The sequence below is a fragment of the Leuciscus leuciscus genome, assembly GCF_965113295.1.
Source record: "Leuciscus leuciscus genome assembly, chromosome: 9".
Lineage (NCBI taxonomy): Eukaryota > Metazoa > Chordata > Actinopteri > Cypriniformes > Leuciscidae > Leuciscus > Leuciscus leuciscus.
The window spans coordinates 33,768,804-33,788,993 of NC_138733.1; the positions used below are offsets into that span (position 1 = coordinate 33,768,804).

A 20,190-nucleotide genomic window follows, 5' to 3' on the forward strand; every position below is an offset into this window, starting at 1 on the left:
GAGCAGGAACTTCATGTATGTGTCTCAGATGTTTTAGATGACACTGTCAAGTGTTTTTTTTTTTATTTCTTTTTTTTTATTTATTTTTTTAGTAATATTACATTTGTGACCCTGGATCACAAAACCAGTCACATGTTGCACGGGTATATTTGTGGCAGTAGCCAACAATATATTGTATGGGTCAAAATTATCGCTTTTTCTTTTATGCCAAAAATCATTAGGATATTAAGTAAAGATCATGTTCCATGAAGATATTTTGTAAATTTCCTACCGTAAATATATAAAACATTTATTTTTGTGAGTGAATGCAGCACAATCGCCAACATAAATGAACAACTTTAAAGGCGATTTTCTCGATGTTTCAATTTTTTTGCAGCATCAGATTCCAGATTTACAAATAGTTGTATCTCTGCCAAATATTGTCCTATCCTAACAAACCATACACCAATGAAAAGCTTATTTATGATGTATAACTCTCAATTTCCACAAATGTACCCATGTGACTGGTTTTGTGGTCCAGGGTCACATTTGGTAAATTACAAAAATGTAAGTTTGTTGAAGAAGTTATTTGAAGTTGGTTTGTGACAATAATTTATTCACAACTCTTTTTTGCTGTTTGCTCAGAAATTGCTATGAATTATAAAAGGCATTCTCAGTTCAGTTCTGACTGACAAACAGAAAATTCTACTCATTAGTCCTGCATACGTATTAATGACGGACCATTATTCTGAAGTGTTATCAATAAAACATCAACTTTGTCAGATGTTTCTAAATTCAAAAGAGCTTTATTTTCAGCACATGCATATACAAATACAGTTAATAAAATAAAGTTTCCCTGAGACTCAATGAACAGTGCAAGACAACATAAGGTACAACTAAATACGAGACTATAATTTATATATATATATATATATATATATATATATATATATATATATATATATATATATATATATATTGCAAACCAGATATGGTGCTTTGTGAGCATAATTTACACTATGAACCATGACATTTTTATTTTTATGTGAATAAACTAACAAGAAAATGTAACATTTACAGAACATTCCTGAATTTAACTTAAAAGTGCAATGTCAGAATTTCAATTTAAACAGAATAACTTAAATAACTTAAAGTAACTGAAATACTTTGCAAATCAGTTTCACAAATCCAACCAAATACATTAGAGCATAAAAATAATAACACAAGAACATTTACCACTTTACTGTCTGAGGAGCTTTCCTGATTTATTATCATTAGCTCTCCATATGAGGATTCAGTGGGAGTTCAAAGGGGACTTAAATATGGATGTTGTGTTTGTCAGGCACAAGCTGGTTTCCTCTCTCACCCCACGCTGAGTGCTGTGAGACTGTTAGAAAACTGCATTTATTAACTACAACATAATCAGTTATTAATATTTAGTTGGCTGTCTCTCTCTTGTTTTTGCATGTGTTCATAATTTTGTTATATGACAGTCTGGCCAACAATGATGTCTGTACAATTTGGCAGGTTTCATTGTTTTAGCACAAATAAAACAATTAAATCCAAGCAAATTTGTCACCTTGTTATACTTGTTGTGTTCCCGGTCAAAAATTACCGGCCTACCAAAAATTGCTTATAAATATCTCATATATTATCACCCAAATTTGGATTCAATCTTTTTGTCAACTTGTTTTCTTTCAATTAGGATTGGTTTTATATTTCTATTTGCTTATGATTAATTGTAGGCCTCATTTATTTGAGAGTAGGCATCTCATTTTTTGAGTAAAAAAAGCATTATTTATGAATAATTTTCACAATATTAAATCAAATATGAAGAAAAATTGCTCTGTTTATCACACCAGTGTGCTTTAATGTTTAATTAGGGTGTTTGTTTTGAAATGCTTTTATTTTGTACAAAATGGCACATAGTCACACTTGTGGTGTTCCCGGTCAAAAATGACCGGCCTACAAGCAATAGCTTATAAATCACTTGTTATGCTATATTATCACCCAATATTGGATTCAATCTTTTTGTCAACTTGTTCTCTTTCAATTAGGACTGGTTTTATATTTCTATTTGCATCCGATTAATCGTAGGCCTCATTTATCTGAGAGTAGGTATCTATTTTTTTTGTAAAAAAAGCATAATTTATGAATAATTTTGGAAATATTAAATAAAATATGGGGGGGGGGGATGCGCTGTTGATCACACTAGTCTACTTTAATGTTTCACAAGGAAGTTTGTTTTGAAAAAAAAATATTTTGTACAAAATGGCACAAAGTTATACTTCTGGTGTTCCCTGTCAAAAATGGCCGGCCATTGAAAGTGAATGGGAGAGACTGAAAATAAGAGACAAATTTAGTATTCAGGAGCATGTTCATTATGTTCATTATGTTCATGTACACATATGTTCATGTGTGCTTTCAGAAATCGAGCCCTTGGACCTGTGCATGTGTGGATACATGCATACACACGCTACCCAAATACACACACACACACACACGTTAAAACACACAAACTATTTTGAGTATTACACACATTCTTTTTCACAGAGAGAAACTTGATCCTGTCCTGAACAGCATCTCATATCCATTCATCTATCAACAATTTCTTTTCTCATTTTCAGTCTCTCCCATTCACTTTCAATGGCCGGCCATTTTTGACCGAAATGAGATGCTTACTCTCAGATAAATGAGGCCTACGATTAATCAGATGCAAATAGAAATATAAAACCAGTCCTAATTGAAAAAGATCAAGTTGACCAAAAGGATTGAATCCAATATTGGGTGATAATATAACATAACAAGTGATTTGTAAGCTATTTTTTGTAGGCCGGTCATTTTTGACCGGGAAAACCACAAGTGTGATTATGTGCCATGTTTTTACAAAATAAAAGTTTTTCAAAACAACCTTCCTCGTGAAAAATTAAAGTAGACTAGTGTGATCAACAGTGCCAATTTTGTTTTCCATATTTTATTTAATATTTCCAAAATGATTCAAAAATATTCTAAATTAATACTTTTTTTACTCAAAAAATGAGATGCCTACTCTCAGATAAATGAGGCCTATGATTAATCAGATGCAAATAGAAATATAAAACCAGACCTAATTGAAAGAGAATAAGTTGACAAAAAAAATGAATCCAATATTGGGTGATAATATAGCATAACAAGTGATTTATAAGCTATTTTTTTACAGGCCGGTCATTTTTGAACGGGAACAGAAAAAGTGTTATAGGGTTTTGAACACAACCTGAGGGTTAATTCAGATAGGGGCGACATGGGACCCATGGACAAACCCATGAAGGGCCGATATCTCATGACCAAATCTTGCCTACATTGGCCCCACCATGAAATGTTGGCTGGATTTTAATTTTTGCAGTTTTGTGCCGCTAATCACACATTTCGCCTTTAACTCAACTTACTGGTTTCTTTGTTGAAATCTTTCAATGTTAAGCTGGGCCCTGAAGGTCTTACAAAAGACAAAGTAAATAAGTGGATCCAAGGAGGCATTTAGCACTGCCAGCAGGACGGTCAGCTCCTTTATGATGTAGAAGGCCTGAGCTGCTGTACAGTCATGCAGAAGGGGACTGATGAGCGTGTGTGGCAGTCTCACCATATGATAGGGCACAAAGCACACGCAGAAAACCGCCACCAGTACTCGCATGTTGCGTTTTGACTTGCTGAGCTGTGTGTTCCCAGGCTTTTCCGGCATCGTGCGCTGAGCTTGTCGAAGCCTCTGTACGTTCCCCCAATAAAACAGAATTAGGGAGACCAGCACAGACAAAAATACTAAAGAGGAAGAGATCTGCATGGCTAAGTAGATCTGTTTGAGCAAGTTGTTATGAAAACTTTCACAGTTGAAACCACTGTGGGGAGTGGTTTCTGTACCAGCACTGGCAAAAATAGCAATGTAGACACAATTATAGCACAACAGGACAGCCCAGGTCACTATGCAGATGTAGCGGGTCGATCGGACGGTTTGCAGCATGTGAGTCTCCAGTGGCCGGACAATCCTCATGTACCTGAAACAAAGGAGCAAAGCATTCAAAGAATACAGAGAAGGCTTTCAAAATACAGAAACAGGGTTTGTGACGTTTGTGGCTCCATGACTTGCTACTGAAGCAAAATATAATCATATGTTGAACTGTTAATTAGACTAGCCTTTTCTTTACTGTGTAATATTTTTTAGTGATGTCTGGCCTAGGAATATAGACATTCATATGTATTATCCCTTTATTTAATTTTTTTTTTTTTTTTATAAAATAAATTATGCATATTTTTTATTTGCATGGTAAAAAAAAAAAATCTATTTTTGCTAAATAATTTTTACAGATAAATAATCTTAATCAAGTTTAGAGTTTTATTTTTCCTTCACATTTAAATATTTAAAAGATATAACATATTTTCCTTATATTTTGATAATTTAATTGAACAGGGTGATAAAAAATGTCCGTCCGGACATACTTTTGGTCACTATATTATATTTTAAATTCAAATATATATTCCCCCCCCAAAAAAATTTCATTTGTTTTTCATCATCATTATACAAATAAATGGAATTATTTACATACAGTTACATTATCATTACACAATTTCAATGTGTAGTTACAATACATGGATGTATAATTACAATGGATGGATGGGTGGATGGGTGGGTGGATGGGTGGATGGGTGGGTGGATGGGTTGATGGGTGGATGGGTGGGTGGGTGGATGGGTGGGTGGATGCATGGATGGATGGGTGGATGGATGGATGGATGGATGGGTGATTGACTATATTTCATGGTGCCCTGAAGGTCAGAAACCAATTTAAACGGATGGACGGACGAATGAACATCCATACCTGTTTGCAGCAATGTAGCCCATGAAGAGAATACTGGAGTACATGTTCAGGTAGGAAGCTGGAGCACCAAAGATACAGTAGATGCGCTGTATTTCCACTGAAGTGCTTGCAAATTTGATAATGCGTAATATCAAACACAGGCAGACAAACAAGTCTGCTATAACCAGATTCTTGAGATATACTGTGATGCTGGACTGGCTTGCAGATTTACAAAAATACACATATATTGCAATGCTGTTGAGTGCCAGGCTTGCCAGAAAAACCAGAGAGTATACAGATATAAAGAATGTACGAGCTGGCATTTCAGACAAGCCACAATGTCCTTGAGTTGAATTGGTTGCGTTCTGGTCCATGATCGAGCTGGATGGTGACCCAGACATGAGACGTTATCTGCTGGTAGAGAGGTTTATTTATTTATTATTATTATACAAAATGGGGACATTTTCCAAAATACCCACAAGCACTTTACAATAAGGTTTCATTTGTTAACATTATTTTACATTAATTTTATATTTTAGTTCATATGAACTAGAAATAAAGAATACTTCTACAGCATTTATTAATCTTAATGTTAATTTCAACTTTTAATATAATATTTGTAAAAATCCAAAGATGTATTTGTTTACATCTGTTAATGCACTGTAAACTTAAACATAAACAATGACCAATAAGATTTTATCATTAACAAAGACTAATAAATGCTTTAAGAATAGGTAACACTTTATTTCGATAGTGCACTTTAGACTCTCTAATATCTATAAGTTACTTTGCAACTACTTGTCAACTAACTCTCATTAGAGTATTAGTAGAGTGTCTGCTTAATATCTGCTAACACTTTATTGTGATGCTCCCCAACAGATATTCTACTGACTATAAGTAACTTTGCTACTACAAGTCATCTTATTCTAAACCTGAACCTTAGTTTACTTGACATGTAGTTGCAAAGTTACTTAGTCAGAATATCTGTTGGGGAGCATCAAAATAAAAAGTTAGCAGATATTAATTCAGACACTCTACTAATACTCTAATGAGAGTTAGTTGACATGTAGTTGCAAAGTTACTTAGTCAGAATATCTGTTGGGGAGCATCAAAATAAAAAGTTAGCAGATATTAAGCAGACACTCTACTAATACTCTAATGAGAGTTAGTTGACATGTAGTTGCAAACTTACTTATCAGTAGAATGTCTAAAGTGGATAATAGAAATAAAGTGTGACATGTGTGGTCCTTATGTCTTTCATTTGTTGGTGAACTACTTCTTAAAGTACACTTAAAGAGAAACAACTGTTTATAACTCATTTTCTTCTTTATCTATTTTGCTCATACTTTCATAGTTTTGAAAATAAATACATTTGAGTTCAGCTTCCTGTCTTCAACCCTTAACCACAATTAAGGTCAAAGCTCAGCACACAGACAAACTATTTCACACCCCAGTGACGCATCCAAATCATTTTTGCATTACTTTTATTCATTACTTTTTGTATTTATTTAGATTTGTCTATGTTCACGTCACTAGATGCTCACATTTGTTACATGCCAAAACCTGAGACCAAAAAAAGTGTCTCATTCCTTCTATAATAATGCTTTGTTGAGAACAAAGACGTGTATGCATATTATAATATATATATATATATATACACACACAGTATATTCATGTTTCACTTCTACTCTTTGGCCAAATACAATGATAACACTTAACAATAAGGTCTCATAGACGACCATGAGCAATATATTTTTACAGCATGTATTAGCATTTATTAATGTTATAGCATTACACTCTAAAAAATGCTGGGTTGTTCAACTCATGTTTGGGTCAAATATGGACAAACCCAACCATTGGTTTAAATGATTAATTTCGAAATTTCTATTAAAATTAACAAATTATATATAAGTGTTGTTCCCTGTTGTTCATGTTAACTAAATGTAGAACAAATGGAACCTAACTTTAGTGTGTTACAAACATAAATAAACATGTTTGACACTGTAGCTACAAGAAAACTTTATTCTAAACCTATACAGAAGTTGACTTTTGAAAATCTCCGTCATATTGATTAAACTCAATTTGAGCTGAATTAATTTGATTTTTAACACTCATTTCTTTTCTTTTTTCGACTAATTCTGTATTTTCACACAATCTAAAACAAGGCATGACTCACCGTGGCTCTCTATCTTGAAGCTTTACTGAAGAACACTGTCTGTCACTTCCTTAAAGAGCAGGAACTTCATTTGAGTGTCTCAGATGTTTTAGATGACGAGGTCTAGTGTGTTTTTTGTGTGTGTTTTTTTCAGTAATATGACATTTGAATTGCAAAATTGTAACAGAAGTTATTTGAAGTTGGTTTGAATTATAAAAGGCATTCTCAGTTCAGTTCTGACTGACAAACAGCACTGTCTTAATCATCTAGTGTGGCTCACACGAAAACACTTTATTACTCCTCACCATATTGTTTTGGTCTAAATAAAGGCAAATGACCTCTCAGCTCATGTTTGCAGTCCACCTCCGCATTGACTCTTTGCATGTTTTCTCAGGACAGCGATGACCCCCGGCTCTGCTGCTTTCTGACCCTCTTCACCCCCTGGAATAAAGACAGCATTTGTCTTTCTCAACTTTCCTCTTTACTGGGAAAATTAGCTTTCCCCCCCTGTATTTCTCTGTGGATGTCGGGAAATCTCTGGCTTTGGTGTTCCACACAGAACAAACAAGACATAAATAGTATACAAACAGAAATGATGAGATTACAAGCAGCATTTAGCATGACACATGTAGGTCAAATGACTGAAATTGTATTCAGACACTTCATAAGCAACGAAGACAGCACATGAAGAAAATGCAATATTGTTTGTTCGATGATAATTACTAATTCAAAAATAAAGATTGATTGAACTAAAACAAACAGTCGTTGCTTAATGACATGGCTGTATAATTTTTGTTGTTTAGCCATTTTACTTCCACATTTCTTGTAATGTGAGATGCACCACGTATGTACTTTTATTATAGAAAAACGGTAACACTTTACAATAAGGTTAACTAACATGAACAATGAGCAATACATTTGTTATGTATTGTATTGTATTGTATTAACAAATACAACTTTTGATTTTAAAAATGTATTGGTAAAAGTTGAAATTAATATTAACTAAGATTAATAAATGCTAAAGAAGTATTGTTCATAGTTCATGTTAACTAATGTAGTTAACGAATGTTAACTAATGAACCTTATTGAAGTGTTACCAGAAAAACATTTGAGTGCAGATCCACGATGTGTGAGATGAGAATAAACCAAGTAAGAGTAAAATAAACATTGCTTTATGTTATTATAGTGCTTTATAATCAAATATAGATATAATATAATATTGTGCGAAATATGTCATGCCCACTGGAGCCACGCTGAATACCTCTGAAGTAAACTAACCTTGGGACATGTCATGTTCAGAGAAAAAGTTGCTATGGCTACTATTGCATACCCTGAAAGTTAAAGTTGAGGTTATTCGCTTACTCTGAGTAAACTTACAGGTAAGTTGCATAACATGTTTTCTTGAATACCCCCCCGTAACAAACAGGAGATAATCAACACCAAACAAAGACCATGAGAAACACTGGGGATTAAATACACAAGGTAACATGGGGCAAACAAGGGACAGGTGTGAGTGATTAGTAACTATGGAAACTAATCAAGGTAACTACAGAAACTAACAAGGTAGGCAATGAAACAAAGGAAACAGGAACTAAATGTGTTTTCACGCCATGCTGAAATTACTGTAATTATGAGATTTCTTGTAAAAAATGCTCATGTCATCGTAGAGCTCGTACTTACAGCTCCTACTTGTACCACCTGACTGCTGCAGATTCATTTAGGCGTTGACAGTGGTGCCATAGAAACACACAATTCCCTGTTCTAGGGCGTGAACTGCTCCGAATACAACATCATGTGTTGAAATTTCGATATTTTAATTATGACATGACGTGAACGCAGCATAAACACAGAAGAAGACCAAATACAGGAACAAAGAGAACAAAACACAGTCCAAAACCAAGAACCAGAAAACCATGGGAACAAGAAATGATGAGGCATGAGTGACATCATGTATATTGCAAAACTGTGATGACGCCTTCCCGTCATCAGATCAGACCTCTAACAAACTAATGTTTAGCAAAGAAAAGAAGAAAAACATTTTTTTCAATTAAAATTGAGAAAATAGTTACAATAATAGAAAAACTGAAACCAGCAGATACAGTGAACTCATCAGAAACATGTAAGCAGAACAGTGATGTTGGTGGAGACGGCTTATATTCATTAATACATCAAATGTGTATTATAAATGCTTTTAACATTACTTTATATTTCAGTTTAACACTGCAATTTGAAAATGCTTTCATTTTGAGAATGTCACAGGACTGTGTGTTTGTTTTTGTGAAAACTGAAAGTGAAAATATGTGAATTGGAAATTGTTTCACTTTGTTGAGTGTTTTGATTTACAGTTACACGAGTCAAACGATCCTTCCTAACGTGACAGAAGCTGAATCTTGTGATTTGTTGACTTCCTCTGGTCTAAAGCTCATGTGTTTTTGTCCGTCCTCTGTCCTTGGTGCTGAACCACATCAGGTGTGTCAACTGGAGTGACAACGCTTCAGAAGGGACGTCAGTATAGAAGACCAAAACAAAACTTGGGTTAGCTTTTCCCCCAAGAGGAACAGCTCTTTGACCGCTGATGATGTAATGATGTTTGTCCAGTTCCTAGAAACTGCACTGATATCTGTTCCTGATTTCCTTAGAAATATGATGGTTGATTTTTTTGTACGTGGTGTTATGTAACGCATCAGTAATGGGCAAAGAGCGACAAGAGCAAAAGTGCTTTTAAATGTAATGCCTTATAGAGTAATGCACATTGAACTATGATACAAATAATAACAAAAACATTCTCAAAAGTGATCACATGGGATAATGCACCACAGAAACTCAATATTTACTACTAACCTCACCCAAAAAGATCAATCATTTATATTATATTAAAGGGATAGTTCACCCAAAAAGGAAATTCTGTCATAATTTACTCACTCTCAAATTGTTCCAAACCTGTATAAATGTAAAGGAAGATATTTTGAAGAATAAGCAGTGTAAATGATGACAGAATTTTCATTTTTAGGTAAATTATCCCTTTAACAGATGTTACAGAATAATTTATACTATATTATTTAGATTTAGATGTATCATTTATATCATATTTTAATTATTCTAATATGTTGATATCAATATTGAAAAGTTTCGCTGCTTAATATTTTTGTGGAAACTGTGATATACTTCTATTGAAAAGTCTTTTTTTTTTTAAGAAAATAGAAAGATATATTAAATTGATCAAAAGTAACAGAAAAGACATTTATATAATGTTTCAAAAATATTTATATTTCAAATAAATGCTGCTTTCTATTTATCAAAGAATCCTGAAATAGAAGCATCACAGTTTCCACAAAAAATAATAAGCAGAAAAAAAAAAAAAAAAAAAAAATATATATATATATATATATATATATATATATATATATATATATATATATATATATATATATATATATATATATATATATATATATATATATATATATTAGAATGATTTCTGAAGGATCATGTGACACTGAAGACTGGAGTAATGATGCTGAAAATCCAGCTTTGTATCACAGGAAAAAATACATTTTATATTATGATAGAAGACGGTTATTTTAAATTGCAATATTATTTCACAATATTGCTATTTTTTATGAAATGAATGCAGCTTTGCTGAGCATAAGAGCCTTCTTATAGACATTATTTAAAGTTAATCATAATCTGTAATTTTGTATAATTGATATTCATTTTATGTTGATTATTGTTTACACACTTATATTTTACATTTTAATAATTTATAATTATATACATTTGTAATATATTTATACAGCAGCATCTGAAATAGTTTATTAAATTATCAATGATGTTTTGTCTAGACAGTATGTTTAAATCATAAGGAACAAGCATGGTCAGAAGTGGTTTGAACACATGATCAGACATATCAAAATATGTTATACATGTGAGTCAGTCCATCTCACGCCAGTTCCCAATCCAGAAACCCTCTGAACCCCACTAGTTTCTAGTTCTCTTTCTATTGCAGGCCTACCCGGCAAGATAACGTGTACAAATCTAATCTCACACATGTTGTGGCAAAACAATAACTAACAAAACAGCATCAGGCATAAGAAACATTCAAAGTCAATTTGTATTAAAGAGAAGAGGTTTTATTCTCTTTAAGAGGTTTGTTCACAAAAATACCGCGACAGCTACCTCGCGATAGGAACAAGACCTCTCACACAGAAAACAGACAGTCTTCTATACCTATTCCTTCTTCAAAGTCTTCCTCCTCTGTAATTTCCACTCAGTTAGGGTTAGGTTAGGGTTACATTTCCACGCAACACAAAAAAAGGAAATAACTTTAAAAGAGTTGCTTCATCATTTCTTATTTCGTTTTTCGTTGCATCAACTTTCTTCATCATTTCTTATTTAGTTTTTCATTGCATCAACTTTCTTCATCATTTCTTATTTAGTTTGTCGTGGAAGATAGACAGTCATGTGGGTTTGGAACGACATGCGTGTGAATGAATGACATTTTTATTTTTAAGTGATGTATTTCTTGAAGCGTCTCATGGCAACTGTAGCGTGACTCTGGTCAGATTGCTGGAGCTGTGCTGCATGTGAGAGGCTGCAGGTTTTACGGTTCCTGTGCTCGTCTCTTTCAGAAACATAATGCAATCTGAGTCATTCATTGTGTTGGAGGGGACGGAGTGTCATCTGTAAATGTTTGTGTGCTCTAGCAGAGCAGGTTTGAAAGAGTGAGAGGAAAAGTGCAGCGCTGTGACAGAGGAGACGCCAGCAGAGAGAGACAATAAGAAGGAAAAGAAGAAGTAGAGAAAACAAATAAGACAGACTAAATTTATGAATTACATCCTGAGTATCCATAGCAGGGGTTTCCTCAACTCAGTGCTATTTTAAGCTGGCACTTTCCGGAAAAGTGCAATGCAAATTCTATTCAAAGTGTATAGGCCTGATAACGGTTGAAATGTTCAATACTTTTTTTTCCAGTCATGACTTTTTTTTTTACACTCTGTGAAATCAACAAACATAACAAGAAATTAGATTGCATTTCACAGTGTGTTGCAATGACTGTGGTGTGACTTCATATGAAAGTGAAACTGTTTTTCAGTAAACTCACTTTACACCATCCCCAGAAAATAAGAACAATGTATGACTGTAACACTGACATTAGAATCACATTAATAAAATAAAGCTCAGCACTTTAAGTATCTCGTATAACTCTATACAACTGTGAACTTTGTTGCATATTGAAATATTTAAAGTCCCTCTGTAGTCCATAATTGTATCCCTTAAAACTCATCTTGGATCACCAAAATTACATATTTAAACGTTCTTTCCTTGAAAAAAAAATCCTTCATGCCTTGAAATAGCTTGAATGTAACTCTACACCCTTGCCTCATTTAGTATACACAGAATCTATGAACATGCAAATTAGCCCCGCCTCCACTCACTCGCACCAGCTCAGAGATCCACTCGTTGACGATCACACGTTGATCTGATTGGTTCCAAGGTAGTTTGTGACGTCAGAAACACCAGCGATTTCAAACCTCTTTTTTGAGACTGTCTTTGTTTTAAACTGAAACTGCAGTTTTAAGGAGAAAATACTCAGCAATGTTGACTTATGAATTTGCACATGGTTTGTCTTAAACTTTGATCAGTTTCCGGGTCACAGGCTGGAGGACGGAGGAACGAGGAAGCATCAATTTGAGTATTGAGAAGCACCCCGATGTACGCTCATTGGCAAGAGAATACCCATAATGCACTGCAAGAGTCACGCGTCAAAAGAATTTGTCAGAAGATGGCGCCCGCAGCTGAATCATTCATCCATCTACAGGTGAAACTTGAAAAATTCGAATATCGTGCAAAAGTTATATTTTTGATGATTATGGCTTACAGCTTATGAAAACCCAAAATTCAAAATCTCAGAAAATTTTAATTTTACATGAAATCAATTAAAAAAAAAAATTTAAATACAGAAATGTCGGCCCTCTGAAAAGTATAATCATGCATATGTATATATTAAATATATTACATATATTAGTTTCACCTTTTAATTTGAATTACTGAAATACACAAACTGTTGCACGATATTCAAATTTTTCGAGTTTCACCTGTATTTTCCAAACCGCTGGTTCAATGTGGCTACATCATAATATCATACAGGTATAAATTCCTTTATTAATGATTATTAATGTGTTTAATTAAGGTTTATACATAGTTTCCATGACAAGAGTTCAAGATAAATACTACTGGAGCTGACAGTTTGCTTAGTTTCGAATGTGTAAGGCCCGCTATATTGGTCCAATTGCCGGTTCGCCAATACATGGGGAAGGTGTCACGTGTTCTGTCCTCACTCATGCAAAGTATTGGTTGGTTAAATTTGTAATACATTAATCATATGTATTTACTCTTTAATTCATCTGACTCCATAAATGAAAGGTTTTAATAATATCTGTGCCTCACTAAAAGTGAGCGAATGTTTGACTATTCCTTTTAACCATTAAATAAACAATGTCAAAATCAGTTGGAATAATCACATTGTAGCAATTTAATATTTCAGATATCAGAGATCACAATCAATTCAAATATCTAGAACATGGTTTTACATTGGTTACACCAAAGAATCTTACCCAGCTTGTACCTGAGATAGAGAGAGAGAAAGGGCAAGAGAGAGAGAGAGAGAGAGAGAGAGAGAGAGAGAGAGAGAGAGAGAGAGAGAGAGAGAGAGAGACCACCTATTCAATTCCACGTCCAGCCAAGAAGAAGAGCCCCAGAGCCAGAGCACACCTTCCTTTATCCTCCTTTGAGGTGATATGGGGGATGGGGTGAGACCACCCTCAAATGGCTTCTATCCCACAGAAGGGGGGTTGCCTTATCTGGCCTTATCTCTAAACCAGTTTTCTCTAAACTTCTCTAAACCTTATTTCCTTTTATTTTATCTATCTGGATATGAGATATCTGTACCACTCACTTTGAGACATTTCAAATGACACCAAAAACATAACAGTCAATGATAAACATTCACATTAAACCATGTTCTTGTATGAGTTGTTCTTGGTAGTTTGTGAAAGTAAGTCAGGCCGTGTGGGGGAGGTCGAATATTAGCCATCATGGCCCTTTTGCCTCATGCAGGCCTCAACCAGTATTTTCAGTCTTACAAATGATTAACAGCAAGCACAAACTATGCAAAAGCGGCAGCCCTTCCGGCGAACTCAGTGTCTAAATTCACTCACTCATTTCACAATCTGTGGCCTATATAGCAAAAATGTACATTACATACTATTTTAGGGGCTGCACACTAAAGCGTCAATGGGCCGAGCTTGAAGGTCCAGCCACACACTAACTCTACACATAACCCCATCTCTAAACCTAATAAAGTCAAACTCCATCCAGAGGGGGAGCTGGACATCATTTGGTTCTGCAGTGAGAACCACTTCACTGTTTTGGGAGATCCACACACATATTATTATGGATGTAAAGATGGACATCATGAACTATGTGGCCCTCTTGTGGCCACTAAAGCAGCTTTACATATGCTGAGGTCATGACTCTGACGTGTCCAGTCCAACATTGTTGTGTCAGATGTCTGTGAATGGGATTTTTTCGGTTTTATGACAACACACAGTTTCACAGTATGAATTATGAACAGAATCTACCACATTATAAATCAAAAGCATTTTCTCTGAAATGTGTTTTTTTCTTCAAAATTGTGCTGCTTGCATTTTTATTAAAATACATTTAATAAATAAATGAATTATTTTACACACAGAATCGCTCATACAATTAGATCAATTCGATTTTAATATTGTAGAAATCAAACAATAAATAGAACATCTATTAACACTCAGCATTTCAGTATTAACTATATAAACCCAGTATTTTATCACATACATATACAGTAAATTACTCACATGCCTACAGTGTATACAGAATAAAGTGCGTTCTGAAAATATATCACATTATATTAGTCACATATATGTATTTTAAATAGCTTATTTATATTTGTCCAGCATTATGCTGAACCAGCTGAGCAACAGACACATGAATGGTGTATAAGATTCAGGGATGTGAAAACTGACTTTCCTAACCCACTTCTCATTTCTATTTTTCCTCTGTTTAAAATAAGTTGAGTAGTCATAGCTGACAGTTTAACCCTGAAACAAATGTCATGCTCACATGCAAATGAAAATAATAGAACCTCTAGTCATTTCAAGCAGGAACAACCTAAAAAGAGAGAGAAAAAAAAATGGTTCATGTTTTTTTAAATGTTGCAATGCAAATTTGCTATAAATTGCTATAAAAATGCAATTACCTTATTTTTAGAAAATTGAAATATACTTTAAAATAATTTCTATTGAAACTTCTATTGAAAAACATTTGTAATGATGACGTATAGTATATTAAAAATAAATTAACTTTAAAAGTAATATCAAAAACAGTTTAAATTCTAATCAAGTACTGATAGTCAACACATTATAATACGTGTTCTTTAAAGCACTAAAGATTATTAAAACAATGATTTAAAATGTAAAACTTTTAATTCTACATTGTTACAAAGTGCACATAAAAGTGCCCTTTAGAGTGTCATGAATGTGAACTCTCTTTAATACACTTAAGTGGCCTTTTATTTCATTAATATTATATATGCATTTTTAAATATGCATTGAATATCTGAAGTACCTTCCATGGTATTTTTACGGTAACATACTGTAGAAATGGAAAGCTGTGAATTAACAGTACATTGCTGGCAACCACAGCTGCCGGTAGATTACCGTTATTTTACAGTGACATTTTTTATAGTGTACAAGGGAAGGCTCTTTGTAAACATTTGTACCTCATTCTTGCAGAAGCCCGGTCCAAACATGAACTCCAGTGCGGCGGTGAGGAGATGCAGAACGCAGAAGATGAGCTCAAGGCCACTCGCTACCATGAGAACAGAGAAAAGAACACTATTCCAGATCACGACATCCCGAGGTTCCACACAGGCCGATGCCCACCGCTCCCGATCATACAGGTAATGCTTCTCTCTGCATTAACAGACACAGAGAATCACGGTCATCATTTATTTACATAAAATATCATTATGCACTGAATTTTCACAACGTAACAATGTTAACTGTTGCGACCCAGGCTAATTGAAAAACATGCATGGCGACATTTCTGCAAAATTAGATTACGTTGCATCTTGCACGTTTTGCGATCACTTTCAAAGTGTCCTGGAACAACATTCCTGTCCGAAAATGTAGTCGTAACCCTACCCCTAAACCTAACTCTACCCAAAACGTATCCCTAAAATCAGAGTGGAGTGATAGGTGAATAACACTGATGTAGAAGCACATAACCCTGGTTGTAAGCCAAAACTTGACATAAACTGTAAACTTGTCGCTCAAATCTGATTGGTCGATTGGAATGTTGTTCCAGGATCAACAAAGATGTTGATCCAGGAACATGTTGAAATCATGTTCACCCTCGTCTTTTACGGGACTTGCACTCAAAGCGCTCCATCACAGTATTATATCAGGTGAGTTACGGAGCGAGTGTACTGTGTCGGAAAAGCCATACATATGGAGATGATTATGTGATGCAAATGTCAAAATGAATAAGTTTACAAATGATGTACTAAGTGTCATATTTAAGGTCATATTGTGCAAAGAACCACGCAAAAAGTCTCAATTATATTCGATATAATCATAATTTTTGTGTGAAAAGAAATAAAAGGCGTTGCTGTTTTACTGCCTATAGTTTTCATTTCGTTACAGCAAGAAACTGCAGTGATTTGTATTTATTAGTACACATTTTCACTTTTCAGTAGCCTACACTAGCACATAGATAGCATCAAAGCTAACACAGGAACTAAAAGCTACAGTTTTGATATCAGGTGGGAAAATCAACTTAACACCGTTTTTCTGTTATGTAACACTTAAACATTTAATTGATCCCTCAAAAGTCTGTCGGCCACATCAGGTTTGTTTCACATCTGATTTGTTTCTCAGTGAAATAACTACACCAATGTTTACGATTTTGGCTACTGAGTAAATAATAGCAAGTTACCGCTTTTTGTAAACACGGTGAAAGAATATAACAATCTCGGGCCTTACTCACCCACTTTTGACTTGTATTAATGGCCGTTCCCACTTTAGGCCTTCAGTGCCATTGTGTAAACAGAGGGGTCCCAGCGTCAGCCCTATCCCACTGACCACGAAACACAACCCCGCTGCCACAATAGCCAAACACGTGTACCCCAACTTACGCAAAACCTGGACACACGATAAGAAAACTCAGGATAGTTCCTAAAAAAATTCTCAAAGAAATTCTCCCAAAAATTTGTTCAGTGATTTTACATCATTAGGACAAGATATTTGCTCAAAGCATCATTATGATGATCATGGTTAAAAAAAAAGAAAGAAAAAAAAATAACTAACGCATAATTCAGTTGTCTTACCTCAGCAGTAAAATAACAGCATCCTGTCTTTTCGTAGTGTGTTGTGAAGCCTCGAGCAGCCACAAGCACCTGACAAAACACACAACACTCATCAGAGCAATCTTGTTTGACGTAAAATACAATTGCGTCATGTGACAGTGAAACCCCACTGATGATTCTGCATGATGATCTGAAACATTCAACACAAAAAAGACTAAATGTCTTTCAAATGAGGATGTTGAAACCAGAACAATAACAAAATCTGAGGAACAACCGAAGTGGATCAAAACCTTTCAGCAAAATTATACATGAATTTTGACCAATACCCGTTCTTGTCAACTTGTTTGATCCACTTCAAATGTTGACTACTGTATATTGTTGTGTATATTAAGTGCATATATTAACTTAATAAGTGCATTATTGATTAATGCATTGAATAATAATAATTATTATAAAGTATTATAATATACACATTGATTATTATTATAAAACAAAAATGGGTAACACTTTATTTTAGTGTCCTTACATGTACTTACCATAGTAATTACAGTAAATTATGCATAATTACATGCGACTAACCCTCAACCAAACCCTAACCCTATAAGTACATAGTTGCTTAATATTACTCAGTCCTTAAATATATAATTACACTGTAACAATGACACCTTAAAATAAAGTGTAACCCAAACATTTCTTTATCATGTTATTAAACAGTATCAGATCTCCTATACAGCCAATAAAGGACGGCTAGTGTAATGCAAACCCACCAGAAGGCCAGATGCCCATATCCCAGAGCACCACATGGCCTCTCTGGTCACATGACTCTCTGTCAGGTACTGAGACTTCATGTCTGGAAACAGCAGAAGCACATTCGCCACCATGCAGACGATGGCTATAGGAATCAGAGCCGTTCCCACACACCTGGAGCAGTGACCGACACACATCTCAGCACAGGGATCCTGCATGAACAACGTCAGACGTTACTCTTCACGCAGCGTCGTCATACATGTTGTCTTTACGAACTATATGCATTAGATAACGAAACATTTTTTGCACTGATTATCAACTGGTGATTTTTAGTGGAGGTAGAAAGTTTAGCAGAGGTGAGGTTCATCACATGATCTAGCAGGGTATTTATGTTGTGGAATAATGCTTTGCAATAATGAAAAAGGCCTACCTGTTGAAAGACTGTAGAATATAGTTTCAGGATGAGAGTGGTCAGAGAATGCTCAGAAGAGTCTTCAGCCGTGATTGAGCACTCAAGTGTTAGGATGAGGAACTTCAACTGCTTAAATACAGATGAGTGTTTCCTACCCACGTTTCTGTGACACACACTGTGACACGGCCAGATGAGGATGTTGAAACCATGACTAAAACTGCTGTTTGTGTTTACAAATACAATAAGCTCTCATTTGTTAACATTAGTTAATGCATTAATTACTGTAACATGAACTAACTATAAGCAATATGTTTTTTCAGCATTTGTTAAGCTTCGTTAATTTATTAAAACGGTTCATATGTGCATGTTACAGTTCACAGAGCATTAACTAATGTTAAAATAATACAAATTTTATTTATATATTTGTAAATGTAGAAATTAACATTAACTGAGATTAATAAATGCTGTAGAAGTAGTTCATTGCTAGTTTATGGTAACTAATACTAGCAAATGAAACCTTATCCAATGACAGGCAAAAACTGATTTGTTTATAGAAAAAAAAATCAGATATGACAGTAAACACTGCAGAAGTGAAATATAGCAGACAAAACAACAAATCATTGGTTGCATAAACTGCTTATAGTCTTAAAAGTGAGTCATCTATTTTATTTTATTTATTTTTTTAAGACTGGTTCTAACTTCAGTGTTAATATCATTATAAATTATGAATACAAAACATGTCTTAATGGCTATCAGATACAATCTTTCAGATACAAAAGCTGAAAGAGAGAGATTCAAATAGAGGAAGAAACGTTACAGTAGATATTAATAATAAGTACTGTAATATTATTGTGTAATGTTAGCCAACCACAAAAACAACTTCACTTTAAATAAAAATCTGGAATTACAGTGAAAGACTTGGAAGATAATGTGGCTAATTTATACATGCTATGATACTTTTTCAATAGTAAGATGTAAACAATATGTGTATTAACAGGTTTTTTTTTCATCTGTAATAGCACATAGTATAATATTAATTAAACAAAAGGCAACTTAATGTAGGTGCACTTCAACCGAGTACAGTTAAAGTGTACTGTACTTTTTTTCCACAAGCGATGGCTTCTGAAGCAAAATTAGTTTATACTGTACTAATTTGGTGATGCTTTTGTGTCCTTTTTGAAGTTTGGAAGCTGCAGTCTCCATTCATTTTAACCGCATAGAGTGAGTATAGTCGTCTAAAATTTCACCTTTAGTTTTCCACCGAAGAAAGAAAGTTGGTTTAGAATGACACGAGGGTGAGTAAAAAGTGTCAAAAAGTGTTTTTGGGGCAACTATTCCTTGGATCTTCGGGTGCTCTTCTGTAATTTTTTGACCGAAAAATGTTGTTTTGTTTTTGAGCGTGAAGCTAATTTCATCTAGTGGAGACTTTTGGTACTGCAGCCGAACAAATTCTTACTGAAAGCTCATTTTTAGAGACATCAAGTTCAAATTTGGAACACAACTTGTTTAGACTTTTGGCTTTGATTTTCTTGCAGTTTTAGAGCATAATGCGTTTTAGAAAATATATATTTTGTGCATTTTTCATAACAATAAAAGTTAAATTATTTAACTTTTTTAAGTAAAAAATAAATAAATAAATCACTTCAGCAATAATCTGCCAAGTGTCTGC

At 34.2% G+C, this 20,190-nt stretch overlaps 2 protein-coding genes across 3 annotated transcripts; both read right to left on the reverse strand.

Annotated features, from left to right (window-relative positions):
- Positions 1-948: 948 nt before the first annotated feature.
- On the reverse strand, positions 949-7,087 carry LOC309506750 (G-protein coupled receptor 87-like). Of its 2 annotated transcripts, none has more exons than XM_082180707.1 (3): positions 6,979-7,087; positions 4,824-5,216; positions 949-4,004 (listed from the first exon to the last, which is right to left on the reverse strand). In XM_082180707.1, the coding sequence occupies exons 2-3, from the start codon at positions 5,201-5,203 to the stop codon at positions 3,401-3,403; spliced, it is 984 nt and encodes a 327-aa protein (XP_082036833.1). In that variant the 5' UTR covers positions 5,204-5,216; positions 6,979-7,087; the 3' UTR covers positions 949-3,400. The 2 variants fall into 2 exon arrangements, with proteins under 2 accessions (XP_082036833.1, XP_082036834.1); XM_082180708.1 differs by having other exon boundaries at positions 4,824-5,213; positions 6,979-7,079.
- Positions 7,088-14,719: 7,632 nt separating this feature from the next.
- On the reverse strand, positions 14,720-18,650 carry LOC309506779 (transmembrane 4 L6 family member 1). The gene is made up of 6 exons (XM_082180751.1): positions 18,540-18,650; positions 18,130-18,321; positions 17,384-17,452; positions 17,044-17,198; positions 15,776-15,968; positions 14,720-15,165 (listed from the first exon to the last, which is right to left on the reverse strand). Exons 2-6 carry the CDS (start codon positions 18,304-18,306, stop codon positions 15,151-15,153), a joined length of 609 nt encoding a protein of 202 aa, XP_082036877.1. The 5' UTR covers positions 18,307-18,321; positions 18,540-18,650; the 3' UTR covers positions 14,720-15,150.
- Between the last annotated feature and the right edge of the window lie 1,540 nt (positions 18,651-20,190).